Source organism: Sus scrofa, chromosome 4 (genome assembly GCF_054392235.1).
Source record: "Sus scrofa isolate SSC_HxYL_T2T_F1_AM1 chromosome 4, Sscrofa_HxYL_maternal_Yorkshire_Landrace_v2.0, whole genome shotgun sequence".
NCBI classification, from domain to species: Eukaryota; Metazoa; Chordata; class Mammalia; order Artiodactyla; family Suidae; genus Sus; species Sus scrofa.
The window spans coordinates 114,125,958-114,146,247 of record NC_139386.1 but is presented as its reverse complement, the minus strand read 5'-3'; the positions used below and the strand labels follow the sequence as shown (position 1 = coordinate 114,146,247).

Genomic DNA, 20,290 nt, shown 5'->3' with positions numbered 1-20,290 from the left:
CTCTCCCACGGATCCGCAGAGCTCCCAAACTATTGCTAGCAATTGAGAACAAACTCCCAAATTCTTTATTGGAAGGAGCCTCAAAGATGTCTGAAGATTTCTGAATTTATTAAGTTCAGGAAGAAAGACTCTTGTGAGCAGGAGGAATCAGGACAGTTTAAAATACTGCCGTCATCTACAGAGACATTAGGGCAACCCCAGAGTCCTCGGGGAGGGTGGAGACGAGGCGCTCGTCTAGGCGGAGAGGGCAAAGCCCACCCGGTTGTTGGCCATGTCGTAGACAGAGTAATACTCCTTGAGGAAGACATCCCCCAGAATCCACAGGGGCTCCCCGCTGGAGGAGGGCAGGTAAGAGGCCTCAATCCCGAGCCTGCAGGAGTCATTGTTCTGAAGAGACAGAGGACACGAGGACATCACCAGGGGCACAGCTGAGGACTTTCCCCATGGGAACATCCCCCACCCTATATCCCATGGCACCTGGAGGTCCCCGACTTCTCGTTCACCCTCAGCCCTGCCCGCAGGGACTCCCCATGGATGCTCCGATGTGAACTGGGACACAGAAGAGACACCGGGCCCACCCAACCGCATATCCAGGGAGCCTGGGGTCAATACGCACACTGAAGACGTAGGCAGAGGGAGGCAGAGGGAACTGGGACCCGCCGATGATGAAGGTGATGGTGGGCATGCTCTGCACCAAGTCGCAGTCGACCACAAACTGAGAGGGAGAAGGGGTGATGCTGCAGGAGCCCGGGGCTGGGAGTCCAGACAAAGGGCCCGGCCCCCTTGGCCCTCTAAGACTCTCTTCTCTACCTTCCAGCAGGGGCTGTTTCAGAACCGGAAGGCCAGGCCTGACTCCCAGGAATAATGCTGTCCCAGGCCTCTTGCTTCTTGGCTCCTGTCCTTAAACACACCTCAGCTCTCAGGTGGTGTTTGTATAGCTATGGTCTGTTGTTTGTATAGATGTGGTCATAAGGAGTTTGGCATGTCCAGAACACAAATTCTAACCCCAGAAAGCACAAGTTACAGAGAAAAAGCATGGACACACAATTGTAGATGCATACCCATCACAGGCACACACACACACACACACACTTGCATGCAGGGAGAAGCAAACTACAGATATGTGTACAAAAAGGAGCAGATATAGAGACAGGAGGCTACTCAGAGTGAAACCCAAAGGTGCATTTCCTAGCAAAAGAAGAAAGCCAAGTGGAAAGGAGAAGTGCATTGTGTCCTGACTCTATTTAACTCAGTCAAATGACAGTGGCCAGACCAAGCTGACCTATTCCCCTGGGAACTGCAGTGCTTTAGAAGCACCTCCTGACACCACCCAGCCCATGTCACAGTCTGGATGGGGCTGGTATTACTCCCTCTTCTTACCCTTGCTTGCATTGGAGGTTCATGCGTGAAATACTAACCTGTGTCCCCAACCATTTTGTCCTGCCAGAGGCTCAGGTCCCCACACAACCCTTCCTCCTCCCTCTCATGAAATAGTTGCACTTGGGCTCCTTGCTGAGGCCCAGATGTGCAGAGAAACTCTGGGCTTCTGGTTACTCACATCACCATTCTGAGCCTCCTGGGCTCCTGTTGCCTGCAGGAAGGAGGCCAGGTACTGCTGGGGAACAGCCAGCAGGAAGGTCCCTGTATCCACAATGGCTTGGCAGCCCTGGGAGAAGCACCAGCCAGTGGCCTGGTCACCGATGGCAAACCTGAGAGGGACACCAGGGTAAAGAGTCAGGTGCCTCTGCTGCAAACATGAGCCATGTCCTCCCCTCACCCACCCAACCTGGCAGCTCCAACATTCTGCATCTTCCAGAAAGCAAGGCCACCCTATGATACATGTGCCCATGTAATGCTGCTGGGCCTTCGTGGTTCCTGGGATAATAGCCTCAGTCTTGGACTGGTGACCTCTCCATCTCTGACTCTTGGCAGGCAGGGATTGTCTTGTCTTCTTTAATCTGCATGCATGGGGCCCAGCACATGGTGCCAAATGCAGTCAGGGCTTGAAATTAATTAATAAACACATTTTGAGCACCTACTATGTTCAAGATTCTGTCATTGGGGTCATAGTGACATAAGTTAGGGGTAAATTGTACTTACTATTTTTAAGAAGCTTATTCTAACTGAGAAAACACAACATAATACATTATGACATGACAAACACTATAAGGTAGTAGCTGATCAACTCCATAAAGTGGCACATAAAGTCCTCTGTGATTCAGTCCCTGATTCCTTGTCCAACTTTTTCCGATGTTCTACCGCTCCTCTTCATTCCCCGTGTATTTGTTGGTGCTGGCTACATGACAAGGCTTAAGAGATACAATGGTGAAGAAGACAAATGCCACAGCCTAGGGGAAGGGCCAGATACTCAACAAAAGCACACATTTGGAAACACAAAATACCCTAAATAGCCAAAGCCATCTAAGAAAGGGAAATGGAGCTGGAGGAATTAGGCTCCCTGACTTCAGAGTATGCTGCAAAGTTATAGTCATCAAAAGAGTATGGTATTGGCACAAAAACAGAAATTTATATCAGTGGAACCAGAAATAAACCCATGCATTTATGGTCAATTAATCTGTGATAAAAGAGGCAAGAATAAACAATAAAGACAGAGTCTTCAACAAGCGATGCTGGGAAAAAGAATGAAAACAAAATGATCTCCAGCACTGTATACAAAAATAAATTCAAAATGGCTTAAAGACGGAAATGTAAGACTAAACACTATAAAACTCCTAGAGAAAAACATAGGCAGAAAACTCTTCAACATAAAGCACAGTAATATCTTTTTTGACCTATCTCCTAGAGTAATGGTAAAAAAACAAACAAACAAACAAACAAAACCCTGCCTAAACTTAAAAGCTTTTGCACCACAAAGGAAACCATTAACAAAATGCAAAGACAATTTACAGAATGGAAGAAAATATTTGCAAATGATTTGATCAACAAGGCATTAATCTCCAAAATATACAAACAGCTCATACAGCTCAATATCAAAAAAAAAAAAAAAACAATAAAAAACTGGGCAGAAGCTCTACAAGACATTTCTCTAAAGAAGACGAACAGATGGCCAAAAAGCACATGAAGAGATATTCAACCTTGCTAATTATTAGAGAAATGCAAATCAAAACTAAAATGAGGTATCTCCTCACACCAGTCAGAATGGCCATCATCAAAAAGTCTACAGTTAATAAATTCTGGAGAGGTTGTGAAGAAAAGGGAACCCTCCTACACTGTTGGTAGTAGAGCCACTATGGGAAACAGCATGGAGACTCCTTAAAAAACTAAAAATAGATGACCCTGCAGTCCTACTCCTGAGTGTATATCCAGAAAAGAGCATATTTCAAAAAGATACATGCACCACAATGTTCATTGCAGCACTATTTATAATAGCCAAGACATGGAAGGAACCTAAATGTCCACTGACAGAGGAATGGGTAAAGAAAATATGGTGCAAATATACAGTGGAATATTACTTGGTCATAAAAAAGGAATGAAATAATGCCATTTGCAGCAACATGGATGGATCTAGAGATTATCATACTAAGTGAAGTAAGCCAGACAGAGAAGGACAAATGTCATATATAGCACTTATGTGTGGAATCTTAAAAAAATGATACAAATAAACTTACATACAAAACGGAAATAGACCCACAGTCATAAGAAACAAACTTATGGTTACCAAAGGGGAAAGGGATGGGGAGGGATAAATTAGGAGTTTAGGCTTAACACATGCAGACTACTATATACAAAAGAGATAACCAACAAGGACCTACTGTATAGAACATGGAACTATCCTCAATAATGTGTAATAACCTATAAGGGAAGAGACTCTGAAAGGAATAGATATATTTGTATGTATAGCTGAATCATTTTGCTGAACAGCTGAAATTATCACAGCATTGTAAATGAACTATACTTCAATTTATTTTTTGTGTGCATAGATATTTATTGAAATAATATTTTTAAAATTGTAAAAAAACTGTTTAACAATAGAATAACTTCAAATACTAGTATACTCATACCTTAGAATATTATGAATCTATTAAACTGTTTTTAATTTTTATTAATGTATAGATGATTTACAGTGTCCTTCAATTTCTGCTGTACAGCAAAGTTAAATTGAAGTACAGCTGGGTCACTATACTTCAATTTAAAAAATTAAAAATTAAAAAAAGAGCTAGATGCCAGAGTCTACTGAGCTCCAGGACCACCTCAGCCTGAGGCTTTGGTGATTCTTTAAGAAATTTGTGCCATGACAGGAACAGGAAACAGTGTCACACTGGAGGAACACCCCACGAGGGTGCATAATCCAGAGGAACCGTCCACTCTACTTACTCCTGGATGGCAATCTGCCAGTACAGTTCCCGGGTGACAGGGGTCCAGACGATCTGACCAGAATAAAGCTGGGTGTCCACACCGCCCAGGATGAGCTCTCCACCATACTCATAGGTTGGTTGGCTGGGGAGAAAGTTACAACAGCGCTGAGTTTCCACAACACAAGTGGGTCAGGCAGTTCCCCTCTCCCCTCTCGCCTTCCCTCTCTTCCCCAGACCCAGAGGGACCGTAGAACAAAGCTGTGCTGTCTTCTGTACTGCTTCTCAGACTCCACCTGGCTCCAGGTCCAGAGAGGAGAATTCTCAGAGAAACACCCAAAGCATCAGACACTTGGAAACACAGAGTGTGTTGTGAAAGAGAAGACAGGCACCTGAAAACAAACTATACAACTATCCCAGAGGAACCTTCCCTGGACAAGGTGAAGAGAAGAAACCCCTCTGAGAGTACCTGGAACGGGGGCTGGGAGAGATCCCAGGTGTGCTATGATGGGGGTGTGCCTATCGTGGTCAGGTTGGTAACTGGATGATGTTAAGAGGATCTAGGTTGCCTGTCTTCACTACCTGGGCCTTCCAGTCATCACAGAAAGACCCTTGGATCAGGTGCCCTGAGTATCGTGTGTTTAAGAAAAAAAGATCATGGAGTAGATTTTCCATGAAAGTTCAAGGCCAGGTGGAGTAGAAAAAGTACTAGATTTCATTTCTTTCTTCTTTTTTTTTTTTTTTTTTTTTTTTTTTTTTTAGTACTAGATTTCTGATCAAAGTATTTGAACTTGAGTCTTGGCTTCCCAACTACCTGTGATTGACTTTGCTCAACATCAACAACCTGTTTGAGCCTCCATTGCCTCAGTGGCAAAACTGAGCTAATCACAGGATTTTTGAGATGTCTTTGGAAATAAGTGCTACAAGAACACTTTATAAAGGCAGAGGTGTTTTAATTATCATTCCATGTCTCCACTTCTGTCCTCTCTACAAGTAAATGCTCATGTAGCTTGTTCAGTCACTCTACAGTTGTACTAATACAGCAATCTCCAGATTTACTAAACAAATGTTGAGGGAGCATTACTCTTTTTTTTTTTTTTTCTGCTTTTTAGGGCTGCATGTGCAGCATATGGAAGTTCCCAGACTAGGGGTTAAATCAGAGCCACAGCTGAGACCTATGCCACAGCCACAGCAGTGCCAGATCCAAGCCACATCTGCAACCTATACCACAGCTCACGGCAATGCCAAATCCTTAACCCACTGAGCAAGGCCAGGGATCCAAACTGCGTCTTCAGGGATACTAGTTGGGTTCCTTACCATGGAGCCACATTGGGAACTCCCAACATTACTCATTTTTAAGAAAAGAGTCCTCATATAGCTTATGGCCATAATTAAAAATTCTTTCAGTGCATTTAAAATAAAATTCTCCCCAAAATGCAATTACGAGTTTTCAGAAATACATGTATTGTATATAGCAAGTTACACTCATTGTATCAGAAAACTTTTTTTTTGTCTTTTTATCTTTTTAGAGCCACACCTACGGTATATGGAGGTTCCCAGGCTAGGGGTCCAATCAGAGCTGTAGCTGCCAGCCTACACCACAGCCACAGCAATGCAGGATCCGAGTCATGTCTTGACCTACACCACAGCACACAGCAACACCCATTGAGCGAGGCTGGGGATCAAACCTGCATCCTCATAGATACTAGTCGGGTTCGTTAACCACTGAGCCACAACGGGAGGTCCAGAAAACTTTTGAAATTTGGTCTCTATCTTATGTTGAGTTGTCCAAAGCCCATCAGAGCCTCATTTGATGAGTGCTTCCCAGGACAAGTGTTCTTACCGAGAGAAGTAGAAGCTGAAGATGGGTTGGGTGAGCTGGTCCTGCTGCAGCATGCTCTGCATGACTGTTGGGCTATTCCCCACTGCCATGTTGGGGTAGGCCATTCCCAGGATCCCATCAAAGTATGAATAGTAGAAAGGATCGCTGGGCTCACTCTCACTCAGGCCAAATTCCTGGTTATCGATGACGATGTTCTGAACCTGGGGTGAGCAGAGAGAAGAGCATGACAATTCAGGTGGGCCAAACCTTCCAGACTTAGGTGTCCAGGGTTTGGAATCTAGAACCTCTCCCCAGAAAGGAAGTTGGCTTCTTTCATGCTGAGCTCAAACATGAGAGTGGAAGGTGAAAGAGCAACAGCATCCCTAACCATGCATGTCTTTGAAAAAGCAAGTGTTGGGGAAGCAGAGCAGTTACTTTCTGGAGTTCTAGTTTCCACTTCCATGCACCATGAAAGGACAGTTACCGATTTTATGTTGAACAATCCATGTGCAATAACAACAGAGAACTTTAGGAGCTAGATATGAAGAACTAAGAAAATGGTGAAAGGGAGTTCCTGTTGTGCTGCAGCAGAAATGAATCTGACTAGGAACCATGAGCTTGCAGGTTCAATCCTTGGCCTCGCTCACCAGGTTAAGGATCCGGCATTGCCGTAAGCTGTGGTGTAGGTCACAGACGTGGCTTGGATCTGGTGTTGCTGTGGCTGCGGTGTAGGCCAGCAGCTGTAGCTCCGATTAGATCCCTAGCCTAGGAACCTCCACATGCTGCGGGTGCGGCCCTAAAAGGCAAAAAAACAAACAAACAAACAAAAAAAACGGTGAAAGGACATATCATCAAATATGCAAAGTGAACCAGTGTGTGTAGGAGGGAGCAGATTTATTCTATGTGGTTCTCGGGGTGGTGGGCAGAGTTAAGATCAGTAAGCAAAGTCACAAGACGCAGCAATCTTAGCACCATATAAAGAGCTTTCTGTAGTCAGGACTGCTGTGGAAGCCATTCCTGTCTTGGGAGGAATTGAATAAGATGGACTTTGACATTCTTTCCAACTTCTGGGAAGGTTGTACCAAATTAGTAATCATGGATTTTTCGGACGGCTTAAGGCTCTGGAAAACAGGCAAACAACAAACCCTCAGGAGCTATGAGAACATCACTCACAGTCACAGTGTCGTATCCCAGGACCACACTCAGGCTGCCACTTCCATAGGACAGTGTATAGGTTTGCCCATTGATTCTGAAGGTGGAGGACTGGTCGGGGTTGAACCTACGGTGATCGGCTGTAGAAAGACAAAATGAAAGATTAGTATCAACCACAAATTTCCAAAATACTTGGAGACAACTTACTTGAGATCATCAGACCAAGGCTGGGATAAGGCCCTTAACTGCAGCTCCTTTGTACTGGAGACAAACTGTGTTAGCCCCAGAAAATTCTGTCTCCTTGGATAACATATGTTGACCAAATTCCTTCCAACCTGCCATCCCTGGGGGATGATCTCAAAAGTGCCAGGGATTCCAGCCCACAGGAGTGAGCGGAGGGAAAGGAACAATGTAGAAAGGAATAGAAGCCTCCGTCTATTTCTGCTGTCTCTCTCCAGAACTGTTAGCACTTCTGAGATATAGACCAGGGGCAAAATTTCCAGGTGTTTCTAACTAAAGGAGGATGAGATGATGTTTATGCACCAAGAACTCTGAACTTGGCATCATAAGCCTGTGCTCAATCCTGTCTCTGCCCCTCCCTCTACTCCCATCCAGGGGGTGGGGGTGGTGATGCTAGTGGCATACTCACAGCAGGCCTGGGTCTGGCAGTAGGTGGAGGGCACCCACAGGTTGGAGGAGCCCGTGTCAAAGAGAACCAGGAAATTTTGGGGTGGTGTCCCAATGCTGATCTCCCCAAAGTAGAAAGACTGCAAAGAAAGGTTTGTCACCCTCATTAAGCAGCCAATTCTTAAGCAAGCCCTGTCCTAAGAATGGGGAAAAAGGTAGCCCACTTGAAGCCATATTTTCCTCCCATGATTTCCTTGGGGAATAAGAAGCTTCTCCCACAAGATTTCCTTTCCATCTGGAGCCAGATACTCTCAACATTCCACTTTTTCACAATTGCAAATCTTTGACCAGCTGAGACTTAATCACACAAGACGACAGTCTTCTTCTAAATGTTTCGTACTGTTGAAAATTGACAGAAGACTGTAAATCAGCTATAATGGAAAAAATAAAAATCACTATTCAAAAAAATAAAAAATAAATGTTTTCTACTTTGTAATAAGGTGATACCTCCATGGATTTACAGTGCTGTGCCAGAATACCCAAAGACCGAGAAGAATTGCTTTTTTCTCTTTTCCCACTACTTCTCATACACACACGCAAAGTCTCTCAAACACACACATACACACTTACACACACGTAAACATTCAAATGCCCTTGTCTCCCCTTCTCTTCCAGTGTCAGCTGCTTCCACCACCATTCTCCTCCTTCCTGGTCACACACTTGCAAAGAGAGCTAGAGTGAGAGCTAGCATGAAGAGCAAGGGAATTTCACTGAGAAGCAGTTTTATTTAAAATTGAACTGGGTATATGTACCACATACACAATGAAATATTACTCAGTCATTAAAAGGAAAGAAATAACGGCATTTGCAGCAATGTGGGTGGACCTAGAAATTATCATGCTAAGTGAAGTCAGTCAGACAATGACACCAACATCAAATGCTATCACTTACTTGCAGAATCTAAAAAAAAGGCACAATGAACTTCTTTGCAGAACAGATACTGACTCGCAGACTTTGAAAAACTTATGGTTTCCAAAGCAGACAGTTTGGGGTTGGGGGGATGCACTGAGGGTTTGGGATGGAAATGCTGTAAAATTTGGTTGTGATGATTTTTGTATATCTATAAATGTCATAAAAAGCATTAAGTAATAAAAATTAATTAATTAATTAAATGCTGCATGTAAAAAAAATGGAACTGGGACCAGTCATGTCATTTACCTGCCTCTAGTTCCTCCATGTATAAAATGTAAGAGATCCTTAAGGTGTGGCTTCCAGCTCTAAGAGTCTATTTGTGTTAAGATGTCCTGTGCAGATACAGTAGCCTCAAGAGCATTCAAATAATTGCTCTGGGTACCTGCATATCTTTCCAGAAAAGGGAGGTGTATAGTGTCTGCAGCCACTGGAGATTTTGCCTGGGGGACTTGTGTGTGTTTTCCTTCTTTCCCCTGCAGCTCATTGCTGGGACAGTCTTTCAATCTCTTAATTGACTTGAATAGTCCCGCTATGAATCTCTTAATCACAGAGGCAGGGGTGAGGAGGTTTGGGGGATTGAGCCAGTAATCAAAGGAACAGAGAAAAGAAAAGGAACTGCTATACCATTCCATAGCACCAACTCGTAACTCTTGCAGATACTTTGCATGGGAAGGTGAGGCTTAGATTCAGTAACCAGTCCAAAATCAGAGCTAATGAGAGGTACAAATGAGTGTCTGAGAACGGTTATTAGCTGAGGGTCATGGATACAACCTTCCCCTTCACTCACATCCAGATAGTTGGTGAAGGGCTCATAAGCAACAGCATCGTTATTGAAATGATACTTGGCAGCTGGATCAATCTTTGGGCGGTTCTTTAGGAATTTCTCCAGCACACCCTGCTCTTCCATCGCCTCACGGATAGACTTGCCTTTCCGCAGGATGATTCTGCACAGAATAGGGTAAAGAAAAGAAATGTGCTTCACATATCCTGTTGCAGCAGCCCCTTCAATGATCTGACCTGGAGTTTTCAAATGTATTCAATACTTACTTAAAAGGGGCTCTTTTAGGTCATGCTGTCAGATTTTAGCAAGTTCTGACCGTCGCAGTCAGTAAAGCCTTCCCAGCAGAGAAATACACTACACCATATATTTGAGTTTTGTATTTACATGTTGTTTCTAAAGAACAAAACATCTGTTTCTTCCCAGTTCCTCCTGTAAGCATGGGTCAGGGATCATGTATTCTTCCTTCTTAAGTAACAAAACACCCAACGCATTCTTACACACACACACACACACACACACACACACACACACACACACACACACACACACACACCATCCAGTTGGGTCTTGGCCCACGGCAGGTGTTCATTCAGTTCTTGGTGTTAAGGAACAACCAGACAGCCTTTCCAAGAGAACTGCTGGTAAAGTCCTTTGCTCTTTCCTGGGTTGTCCTGCTCATTCGGGCTGAAATTCACGATGAGGCTAAATCCCAGTACCCACCTTTCCATGCCCTCTGAGAGGTATAGACACATCAAGACCAAGACCAGGATCTTCATAGTGATGATTTTCCACTGTCCACCAACACACAGGACACAGTGGCAGACCCAAGGGTTGGGACACACAGAAGGAGATCAGGTCTCTCTCTTATACCCTGATCTCCTTTCGCTTTTCATCTCTAGGCACATGGGCTTTCCTATCTTGGTACCAGCTTGTGCCCCTACACATCCATGGATTCTGTTTGTTTTTTCCTCTGGCAAGTATCAAGCACTTGAATATCTACTTTGTAGCCAATTTAAAAGCACTTAGTATCTTTCCTGGTGAAGTCTAAAGATTAGGATGTGATAACTAATGTAAAATACATTGGGATCAAAGGATTCTGGTACACTTGTCAGCTGGGAAATGGCTGCTGGCAAGTCCTGCCAGAGCAATGGAACAATTTGCTCTTAGGCTCCAAAGGGCACATGCCTTTTTTTTTAAACGTTTATTGTATACTCTCTACTTCTCTTTTTCCTCCTTCTTCCTTTGAGCAGTCTCATCTATAGCCATACATGGTTCTCATAGTCCCTGAAACACTATGCTCTTTATTTTATGTTATTAGTTAATGAATCATTGAATGCCTACTTTGTGTTTGCCTCTGCACTAAGCTTTGGGAGTAAAAAGATAATTAAGAAATGGTTCTCATGTAAATATTTACATTCCTGATGGAATGATTGACACATATGCAAATTATGAGGCTATCTGCCTTGAATGCCATCACTCTAGGCGTTCAAATGGATGTTGAAGGAATGAGTGAAAATAAGAGTATTTACAAAGCAAACAGAGAGGAAGTGATAGCTCCTGGTGGAATGAAAAAGGCTTCCCAGAAGAGGTAATATTTGAGTAACAATCTTTTTTTTTTTTTTTTTGTCTTTTTTTAGGGTTGCACTGAGGCATATGGAGGTTCTCAGGCTAGGGGTCGAATCTTAACTGTAGCTGCTGGCCTACACCAGAGCCACAGCAACGCCAGATCTGAGCCACGTCTGCAACCTACACCACAGCACACGGCAACGCCAGATCCTTAACCCACTGAGCGAGGCCAGGGACTGAACCTGAAAGCTCATGGTTCCTAGCTGGATTTGTTTCCACAGCGCCACGAGAGGAATTCCTGAGTAACAATCTTAATGGGAGCTAAATGAGAAGTTTCGGAAGTGGAAAAGTGGAAAAGTTTGAAGGCAGAAGGAAAACATGAGCAATATCACACAAAAAAAGTGAACTTGGAGTTCCAATCGCGGCTCAGCAGAAATTAATCTGACCAGTATCCACGAGGATGTAGGTTCAATCCCTGGTGTCACTCAGTGTGTTAAAGGATCTGGCATTGCCATGAACTATGGTGTAGGTTGCAGACATGGCTAGGGTCTGGTGTTGCAGTGTCTGTGGCATAGGCCAGCAGCTACAGCTCTGATTCCAACTCTAGCCTGGGAACTTCCATGTGCCACACCTGTGGCCCTAAAAGAAAAAAAAAAGTGAAGTTTTGTGATGATTGCAGAGAACATTAGGAGGAATGAGTGCAGTCAGAACGGCAAACCTCAGAGTTCCCGTTGTGGCTCAGTGGTTAACGAATCCAACTAGGAACAATGAGGTAGTGGGTTCAACCCCTGGCCTCACTCAGTGGGTTAAGGATCCAGCGCTGCCATGAGCTGTGGTGTAGGTCAAAGACTCAGCTCTGATCTGGGGTTGCTGTGACTGTGGTGTAGGCTGGCAGCTACAGCTCCCATTGGACCCCTAGCCTTGGAACCTCCATATGCCTCAGTGCAACCCTAAAAAAAGACAAAAGACCAAAAAAAAAAAAAAAGAAAAAAAAGGGCAATTCTTAATTAACATGGTTCTTCACCAGCCAAGACATATCCAAGGGACCTGCACTGGCTCTGTGCAATTCTCATCATGCTAGTTGTAGCTCTCAAAACTATTTTCTACTCAAGAAACCATTTGAAATGAAATGACTATAATGCTAAAATAGGAATACTCTTGAGTCTACAGTTCTATTAAAGCAGTACATTGCCAGTACTTTCAGTATTTTAGCTATTACTCTATCAAATTATTCATGACATGTCTCATGATTAGACCACATCAGAGCACCATGGACAGAACTACTGGACTATAGAACTAGGTAGTGGTATAAGCATGATGGTAAGGCCTATTGATGCATGCTTTTTTAAAGCACTGTGTTATTATCTCTGCTCTTAATAAATGAACAAAGGACTATCTGGAGGGACAGATTATTTTCAGGATTCTAGAGATATTTTTATTTATAGTTGGATAGACTATGTGAATTAAATTTATATACCAGCATGATTGTATAAACTTATAGCCTTTGTATTTTTGTAATTTACATCTTCTGCATATATCAAGGGTAGTTAAAAGGTATTTAATTGATTCCTCTCTGTATTTCTTTATTTTGTATTTATTTAAAAATATTTTTATTTTTACACAATTTTAAAAATTTAATTTCCACTTACAGTTATTACCAAATATTGGCTATATTTCCCATGTTGCACAATACATCCTTGAGCCAATAGTTTGTTACCTCCACCCTTCTACCCTTATATTGCCCCCCACCCACACCACCGGTAACTGCTAGTTGTTCTCTGTATCTGCGAGTCTGCTTCTTGTTTGTTATATTCACTAGTTTGTTGTAATTTTTAGATTCCACAAGTCATATTATACAATATTTGTCCTTGTCTGACTTATTCCACTTAGCATAAAGCCCTCCAAGTCCACCCATGTTGCTGCAAATGGCAAAATTTTATCTGAGTAGTATTCCATTATGTACACGCACCACATCTTTTTTATCCATGCATCTGTTCATGGACACTTAGGTTGCTTCCCTATTTTGGCTACTGTAATCAATGCTCCTATGAACACTGGGGTGCCTGTATCTTTTCAAATTAATGTTTTTGTTTTCTTTGGCTATATATCTAGGAGTGGAATAGCTGGGTCCTATGGCAGTTCTGGTTTTAGACATTTGAAAAACTCCATACAGTTTTCCACGGTGGCTGCACCAATTTACATTCCCACCAACAGTTTTCTCCATATCTTCTTGTGGATATTTGTCATTTGCATTCTTTTAGGTGAGTCATTCTGACACCTGTGAGGTGATATCTCACTGCGGGTTTGATTTGCATTCCCCTGATGATTAGCCATGTTGAGCACCTTTTCATGTGCCTGCTGGCCATCTGCATTTCCTCTTTGGTATAATGTCTATTCAGTTCTGCTCATTTTTTAATCAGGGTGTTTGCTGTTCTGATGTTGAGTTACATGAACTGTTTAAATATGTTGGAAATTAACCCCTTATCTGTCATATCGTTTGCAAATATTTTCTCCCATTCAGGAGGCTTTCTTTTCATTTGTCAATGATTTCCTTTGCAGTGCAAGTCTTTAAGTTTAATTAGGTGCTATTTGTTTATCTTGCTTTTATTTTCTTTACTTTAGGAAACAGATCCAAAAAGATATTGCTGTGATGTATGTCAAAGAGTGTTTTGCCTATGTTTCCTCTAGGAGTTTTATTGTATCTGGTCCTATATTTAGGTCTTTAATCTCTTTTATGTTTATTTTTTTATATGGTAGTGAAGAATGTTCTAATTTCATTCTTTTACAGGTAGTTATCCTGTTTTTCTAGCCCCATTTACTGAAGAGACTACCTTTTCTCCATTGTATGTTCTTCCTCCTTTGTCATAGATTCATTGACCATAGTGCCTGGGTGTATTTCTGGGCTCTCTATCCTGTTCCATTAATCTATGTATTTTTGTACCAGAACCATACTGTTTTGATTACTGTATCTTTATAGTAGAGTCTTATAACCATGCAGAACCCTATGGAGGCTACCTGGGGCAGACCCTTTCCCCATATCCTCTGCTTTAACTTCTCTCTGAAGAACTAAGATAATAGTATCAGATACACATTTCCTGAGCTGTTTTATAAATGTGAAGATCCACCCCTCCACCATCACCAAATGAAAGATGTTAACTTCTTGATGACCATAAGCATATATCCCCAGGCCACCTGGAGCCTAAACATTGATAGTGATAATCCCCCAAACACTGTAAACCAGCTATAATGGAAAAAAATAAAAATCATTGAAAATAAAACTTTTTAAAAAAAGAGATAATGATAATCCCTGTGACATTGCCATGCTTGTGGCCCCTCCTTAACCCACTGAATGAAGCCAGGGGATTGAACCTACACCCTCATGGATACCAGTCAGGTTCTTAACCTGCTTAGCCACAATGGGAACTCCAGGAGACCGTACCTTTCTAAGAATTTGTCCTTTTCTTCTAGCTTGTCCATTTTATTGCTGTATAGTTGCTTGCAGTAGTCTCTTGTGATCCTTTGCACTTCTGTGGTGGCAGTCATAATTTCCCCTTTTTCATTTCTGATTTTATTGATTTGGGCTCACTCCCTCTTTTATGCTTGATGAGTCTGGCTAAAGGTTTATCAATTTTGTTTATCTTTTCAAAGAACCAATTCTTAGCTTCTTTGATCTTTTCTATTATTGTTTAGTCTCTATTTCATTTATTTCTGCTCTGATCTTTAATTTTTTATTAAAGTTTAGTTGATTTACAATGTTGTGCCAATTTCTGCTGTATAGCAAAGTGACCTAGTCAGCCACTTCGTCAAAATTATTGACCAAGCAATAATATATCAAGGACATTATAACTGGAAAATGTTAATATATGCACTATTCAGCATATTTTTTTGCTTTACACATTTTCCATCTTCATATACCTTGGTCCTGAATTTGAAATAGTTTTTTTTTCCTTTTAAAAAATGCCTATATGCCATGCTAAACCATTCTGGCTTTATTCCATACATGAAAAGGGGCCACTAAAATTTTTTTAATCTAGAGAATGACACACTTAATACTTTCTCCATATCATTTACATATAGTTTTTTAGATTGTAGTCTTTTAGAAGCATTTAGTAAAATACCAAAATACCAAAATGATTCCTTGGGAAAGTTGTAGCTTACAGAGGGAAGTTGCTGGAACTCTGTCATGAATCTACCCTGAAGCTTTTGACCTGTGCACAAACCCAAAGAGAATTCCAATTGCACTTAAATGATTTAATTTTTTATACAAGTAAATTCTTCAAGGGACACTCACGAGCTGCAGAAGATATGTTTATAGCAACAACTCCCACTTATTGAACACTGACTTTGCATCAGGCACCTATTTCCCTTAACCACTGTAACAATTTTATGTGGTCAATTTACCTTATCCATTATCACATAGTCAATAAAAGGCAGAGCTGGAATTTCAAGTCTGCTTTGTCTGAACTCAACCTCCATCTAACCACGGCCTTCTTCTCCTTGAAGCCTTCTGTGCATGAGCTCTCTTTGCTTCAGTGTGCATGGAAGTATCTAAAGATCATGACCTTATTTGATTTTTTTTTTCTTTTTACACCCCCACCATATGCATATGGAAGTTCCTGGGCTAGGGGTCAAATTGGAGCTGCAGCTGCAGCCTATACTACAGCCACGACAATATCTGTGACCTACATCACAGCTTGCAGCATCAACAGATCCTTAACAAACTAAGCAAGGCCAGGGATTAAACCTGCATCCTCACAGAATCAGGTCCTTAACCCCCTAAGCCACAGTGAGAACTCCTTGATTTGATTTGATTTTATAGAAAACTATTCTTTCTTTCTTTGTCATTTTAGGGATGCACCCTCAGCATATGGTGGTTCTCAGGCTAGGGGTCAAATCGGAGCTGTAGCTGCTTGCCTACACCACCACAGCCATGGCCAATGTCAGATCTGACCTACACCACAACTCATGGCAACTCATGGCGACTTACACCACAACTAATGGCGATGCCAGATCCTTAACCCACTGAGTGAGGGAAGGGATTAAGCCTGCATCCTCATGGATACTAGTCAGATTTGTTTTTCCTGAGCCACAACAGGAACTCTTAGAAAGGTATTCTAATTGCTTTTCTCATCTTTCCCATTTTTTACCTGCTGCTGTGAACACAACCCTGTGTGCTGCTGCCACCTGGTGGCACTGTTTCTAACTTACAAAGGAAGCTTTTTGAAATGTAGAAAGGAACTTTTTATGTGACTCTTCGAAATTTAAATTAGAAGATGACATTAGGCATGAAGGCCTTGGTGTACTGCCTATCTAAGTATTTGCTACCACTGAGTCCTTTAGTCTTTATACTGGTGCCATTTTTGAGGGACTGCAAACTGAACTATGCAAGGAAGATGCAAGGGAGAAGCTTTCATTTTGCCAACAATGAACTGACTGGATGATGATGAAACTTAGTCCCCTCAGAGTGGATAATTCAAGGATGATTCTAGGAGTTTGTGTACAATATAACTTTTTAGTTTTTAACTCATAAGCATCTACAATGACTATGGTCCAGTTATAAGTACGGAAGTTAATGAAGTACTTGCCAGCCGCTGATACTGGGCAGTGGGAAGTAAGGTCCAGATGGGCTGTAACCTTAGTACTCACTGCTAATCTGGCCACTTTTGATGTATTCTCTCATCCTGCCTGCAGAGATCAGTACAATCTCTTCTCCAAAGTCATAATCGCCATTCTCTAGAGATCAGAGTTTTCCTTCTAAAGATGTTAGCGAAAGAATCAGGAGTAGGTAGAAGCTATACTGCGGTGAAAATTTAAATGTGAGCATCAGAGGAAATCAGAATATAGTCCTCCCTATTTCCCACAAAGGGATCCCCAGTTGATGGTACTTAAGTCTAGGGACAAGAGAGTGCCACCTGCTGTCATTTTCAATAAACTCCCAGCTAAAGTCATGAATAAAAGTGTCCCAAGTTGAAGACCTGCTCTAAATTCAGGAGCCAAACTTACTGAGTTCGAATGGATGCTTGCTACACCCCAGGGGAAAATCTTCTGTTGGTCTGTGTTGTTGTAGGCACTGAGCCAGACCCCAGGGACGGGTGGGCAGAATTACGCTCTGGAGGATAGCATGCTTCCTCAGGATTCTAGAGATGGGGTCTGAATTCAGATACAACATTCTAATTATTCCTTCTCCCTGTTACCCTTTATTCTCAAGAAATGGCCCCCCCAAAAAAATCCATATTGCCAGCTGATTTTTTCTTTTCCTTTTTTTTTTTTTTTTTTTTTGTCCTTTTGCTATTTCTTTGGGCCACTCCTGCGGCACATGGAGGTTCCCAGGCTAGGGGTCGAATCGGAGCTGTAGCCCCCGGCCTAAGCCAGAGCCACAGCAATGCAGGATCTGAGCCGTGTCTGCAACCTACACCACAGCTCACGGCAACGCCGGATCATCAACCCACTGAGCAAGGGCAGGGACCGAACCCGCAGCCTCATGGTTCCTAGTCAGATTCGTTAACCGCTGCGCCATGACGGGAATTCCCCAGCTGATCTTAATAAGTCAGAAAGAGCAAAATACTGGGAGCTTTATAAACTATATTTCAACAAGGATTCACAACAATGCCATGAGTTATATTCGATTTTGCCAGCCCCAGTTCTTCCTTAGGTATTCACCATTCTCCCACTTTGCTTCTAGAGAGGCCAATCGTGTCGGTGCTCCCTCTCTCACTTCCAGCCTCAGTGATGGGTACATTATCTAAGGCCCAGAAAAATCTTGGATCCTCATTCCCTGGAAACAATGAATGGTACCAGGATTAGCACATGAGCCTCATGAGGCCACCAGAGTCTTTCTTGAGACTGACATAGAATTACGATGTGAGATAAGCATTCTTTCCACCAGGAAGATATTATCTGGGGGATTTCAGCAGCAGTTGGCTTGATCAGATGAAGAAGACTGTAGAATTAAAAGCAAGCAGAAATGTGTGTGTGTGTGTGTAAGAGAAAGAAAGGGATCCAGCCCAACTGACCACCCAGAGCAGGCACAGTGGGAAAAAAATAGAAAATGAAAATATTCTTGGGCTCTACTAATGCTCAGTCTGACAGTTACTAGCATCTTATATTAAATCTGGATTCTGTTTTTCTATCCCTGCCATGCTTGGTGAATTTGTATTTACAAAGCTGTCTAGCTTAGCCTGAAAAGTCTGTCATTGTTCAAACCCCAGATAACTCCCTGCCCTAAAAACATGTACCATCAAGAAACAAACTACAGGATTTCCCACTGTGGCTCAGTGGGATTGGTGGCAGGACACAGGTTCAATCCCCAGCCCAGCACAATGGGTTAAGGATGCAGTGTTACCTTAGCTGCAGCATAGGTCAAAAGTGTGGCTTGGATCTGATCCCTGGCTCGGGAACTCCATAGGCTGCAGGGTGGCCAAAAAAAAAAAAAAAGGAAAAAGAAATAAAGACACAAGCTACATGATGATGGATGGAAACTAACATTTGGGGTGGTAAGCACACTGTAGTATATACAGAAGTAGAAATATAACGCTGTTCACATTTTTAAAAAAACAAGCTACAAAAACTACACAGCCCATTGAAAGTGCAGACTCTCCAATGCCTACATCAGATGTGGTTATGAAGGAAATGGGTAAGAGAAGGCTCTGAGAAAGCAGTTAGGAGTATGGGGTGCGTACCATGTGCCAAGCTCTCTCCTAAGTGTTTCAAGTATATTAACCAATACCTTTAGTCCTCCAATTTAGCCATAAGGAAACCGAAGCATAAAGAAGATAAGGAACCTGCCCAAGATCACACAAGATCCAAGAACAAATACAGTCTAGCTCTGGATACACATTAACCACATACTCTGCTTCCTCTCTAAAAGGGACAAGAGATGCCTCTCAGAGAGAACTAGGGGCTGGCAGGTGGACTAACCAAGAACTCACACCACTGCCAACCAGGCAGTCATTGGAATTCATAGCCAACAGGATATGATCATTGCACTCTTTCCCATTCTTTCATTTTTGCAAAGGGAATTTTTATTGGGAGAGATAAAAACAATTTGCCTTGTGTAGCTTATAGGTTATCCGGCCATGGGAAGGGTCGTATCCAGACCTAATGGTGAAGACTGTGAACCACCCAAAAACCCTGGTCTTTGAGCTGATGCAGTAACTGAACAGACTTTGGAGACGCTGTCCAGGAGGATAATAAGGGGGGGTCCAAAGATAACAGAAGGGTTTGCACAGGTATTTGAATGGTTAAAAGGGCAGATGTATGCAAAGAAAGCTATTTGCCTCCGATATCAGTCCTTGTTTTGTATTTCATGGTATAAGAATCCTAATACTTTCCTGGGTCCATGGCCCACCAGAATAAAACCTGTATTTCTTAGGTTTCATTGCACAATGAGCTCACTTTTGGAATAAGTTCACAAGAGTATGTGCCACCTCCACACCGAACTCTCCTCTTCCCCTTTTCTTGTGACAAATACAGGGTAGACCCTTGACTGCCCATTGATCTATGTTTTGTGATAGATGATGAAGTTACAAGTCCCAACCAATTTATAGCTAAAAGACAAGTTCTGGGAATCTTATGAGTTATGTATTTAAAATACAGAGATACAGAGAAACTGACAGGCACATTATCCTTGAATAAAGCACATGCAGAAAGGGGAGGAAAAAAAATCACAAAGTTTCATCAGAAATATTTATCATTCATATACAAGCTAGTGGGAAAAACTTCACCTCTAGTTCTTTTCAATACTCTAAAATGACCAATTAAATATATAATCCCAAACCTTAAAGGAGATGAAACCTTAAAGGTTTATATAACAAGTAGGCGAAGAAACCTAAGATAATCCAGAGTCCAGTGGAATGTCAACTCATCTCTATTCTACCAGAGCTTAATGCAAACATCAAAGGCATTGATCCAACTGCCTTAACAAAGCACCAACACACACATACACACACCTAATTCTGTCTTCTCTTAAACAGAGGAGCATTGAGCTTGGGTGGTACATTATTGCAATAATATCCTCCCCTTTTGTATGCCTCCCTGTCTCCACTTGGCTAATTTCCC

General features: G+C 42.3%; 1 protein-coding gene across 1 annotated transcript; it reads right to left on the bottom strand.

Annotated features, from left to right (window-relative positions):
• Positions 1-87: 87 nt before the first annotated feature.
• Positions 88-10,543, bottom strand: PGB (pepsinogen B). The gene is given in 9 exon segments (NM_001374219.1): positions 88-387; positions 617-715; positions 1,559-1,709; positions 4,336-4,458; positions 6,157-6,356; positions 7,309-7,427; positions 7,937-8,054; positions 9,674-9,830; positions 10,388-10,543. Coding segments are annotated over 9 exon segments (1,176 nt in total). The 5' UTR covers positions 10,444-10,543; the 3' UTR covers positions 88-234.
• Positions 10,544-20,290: the final 9,747 nt, after the last annotated feature.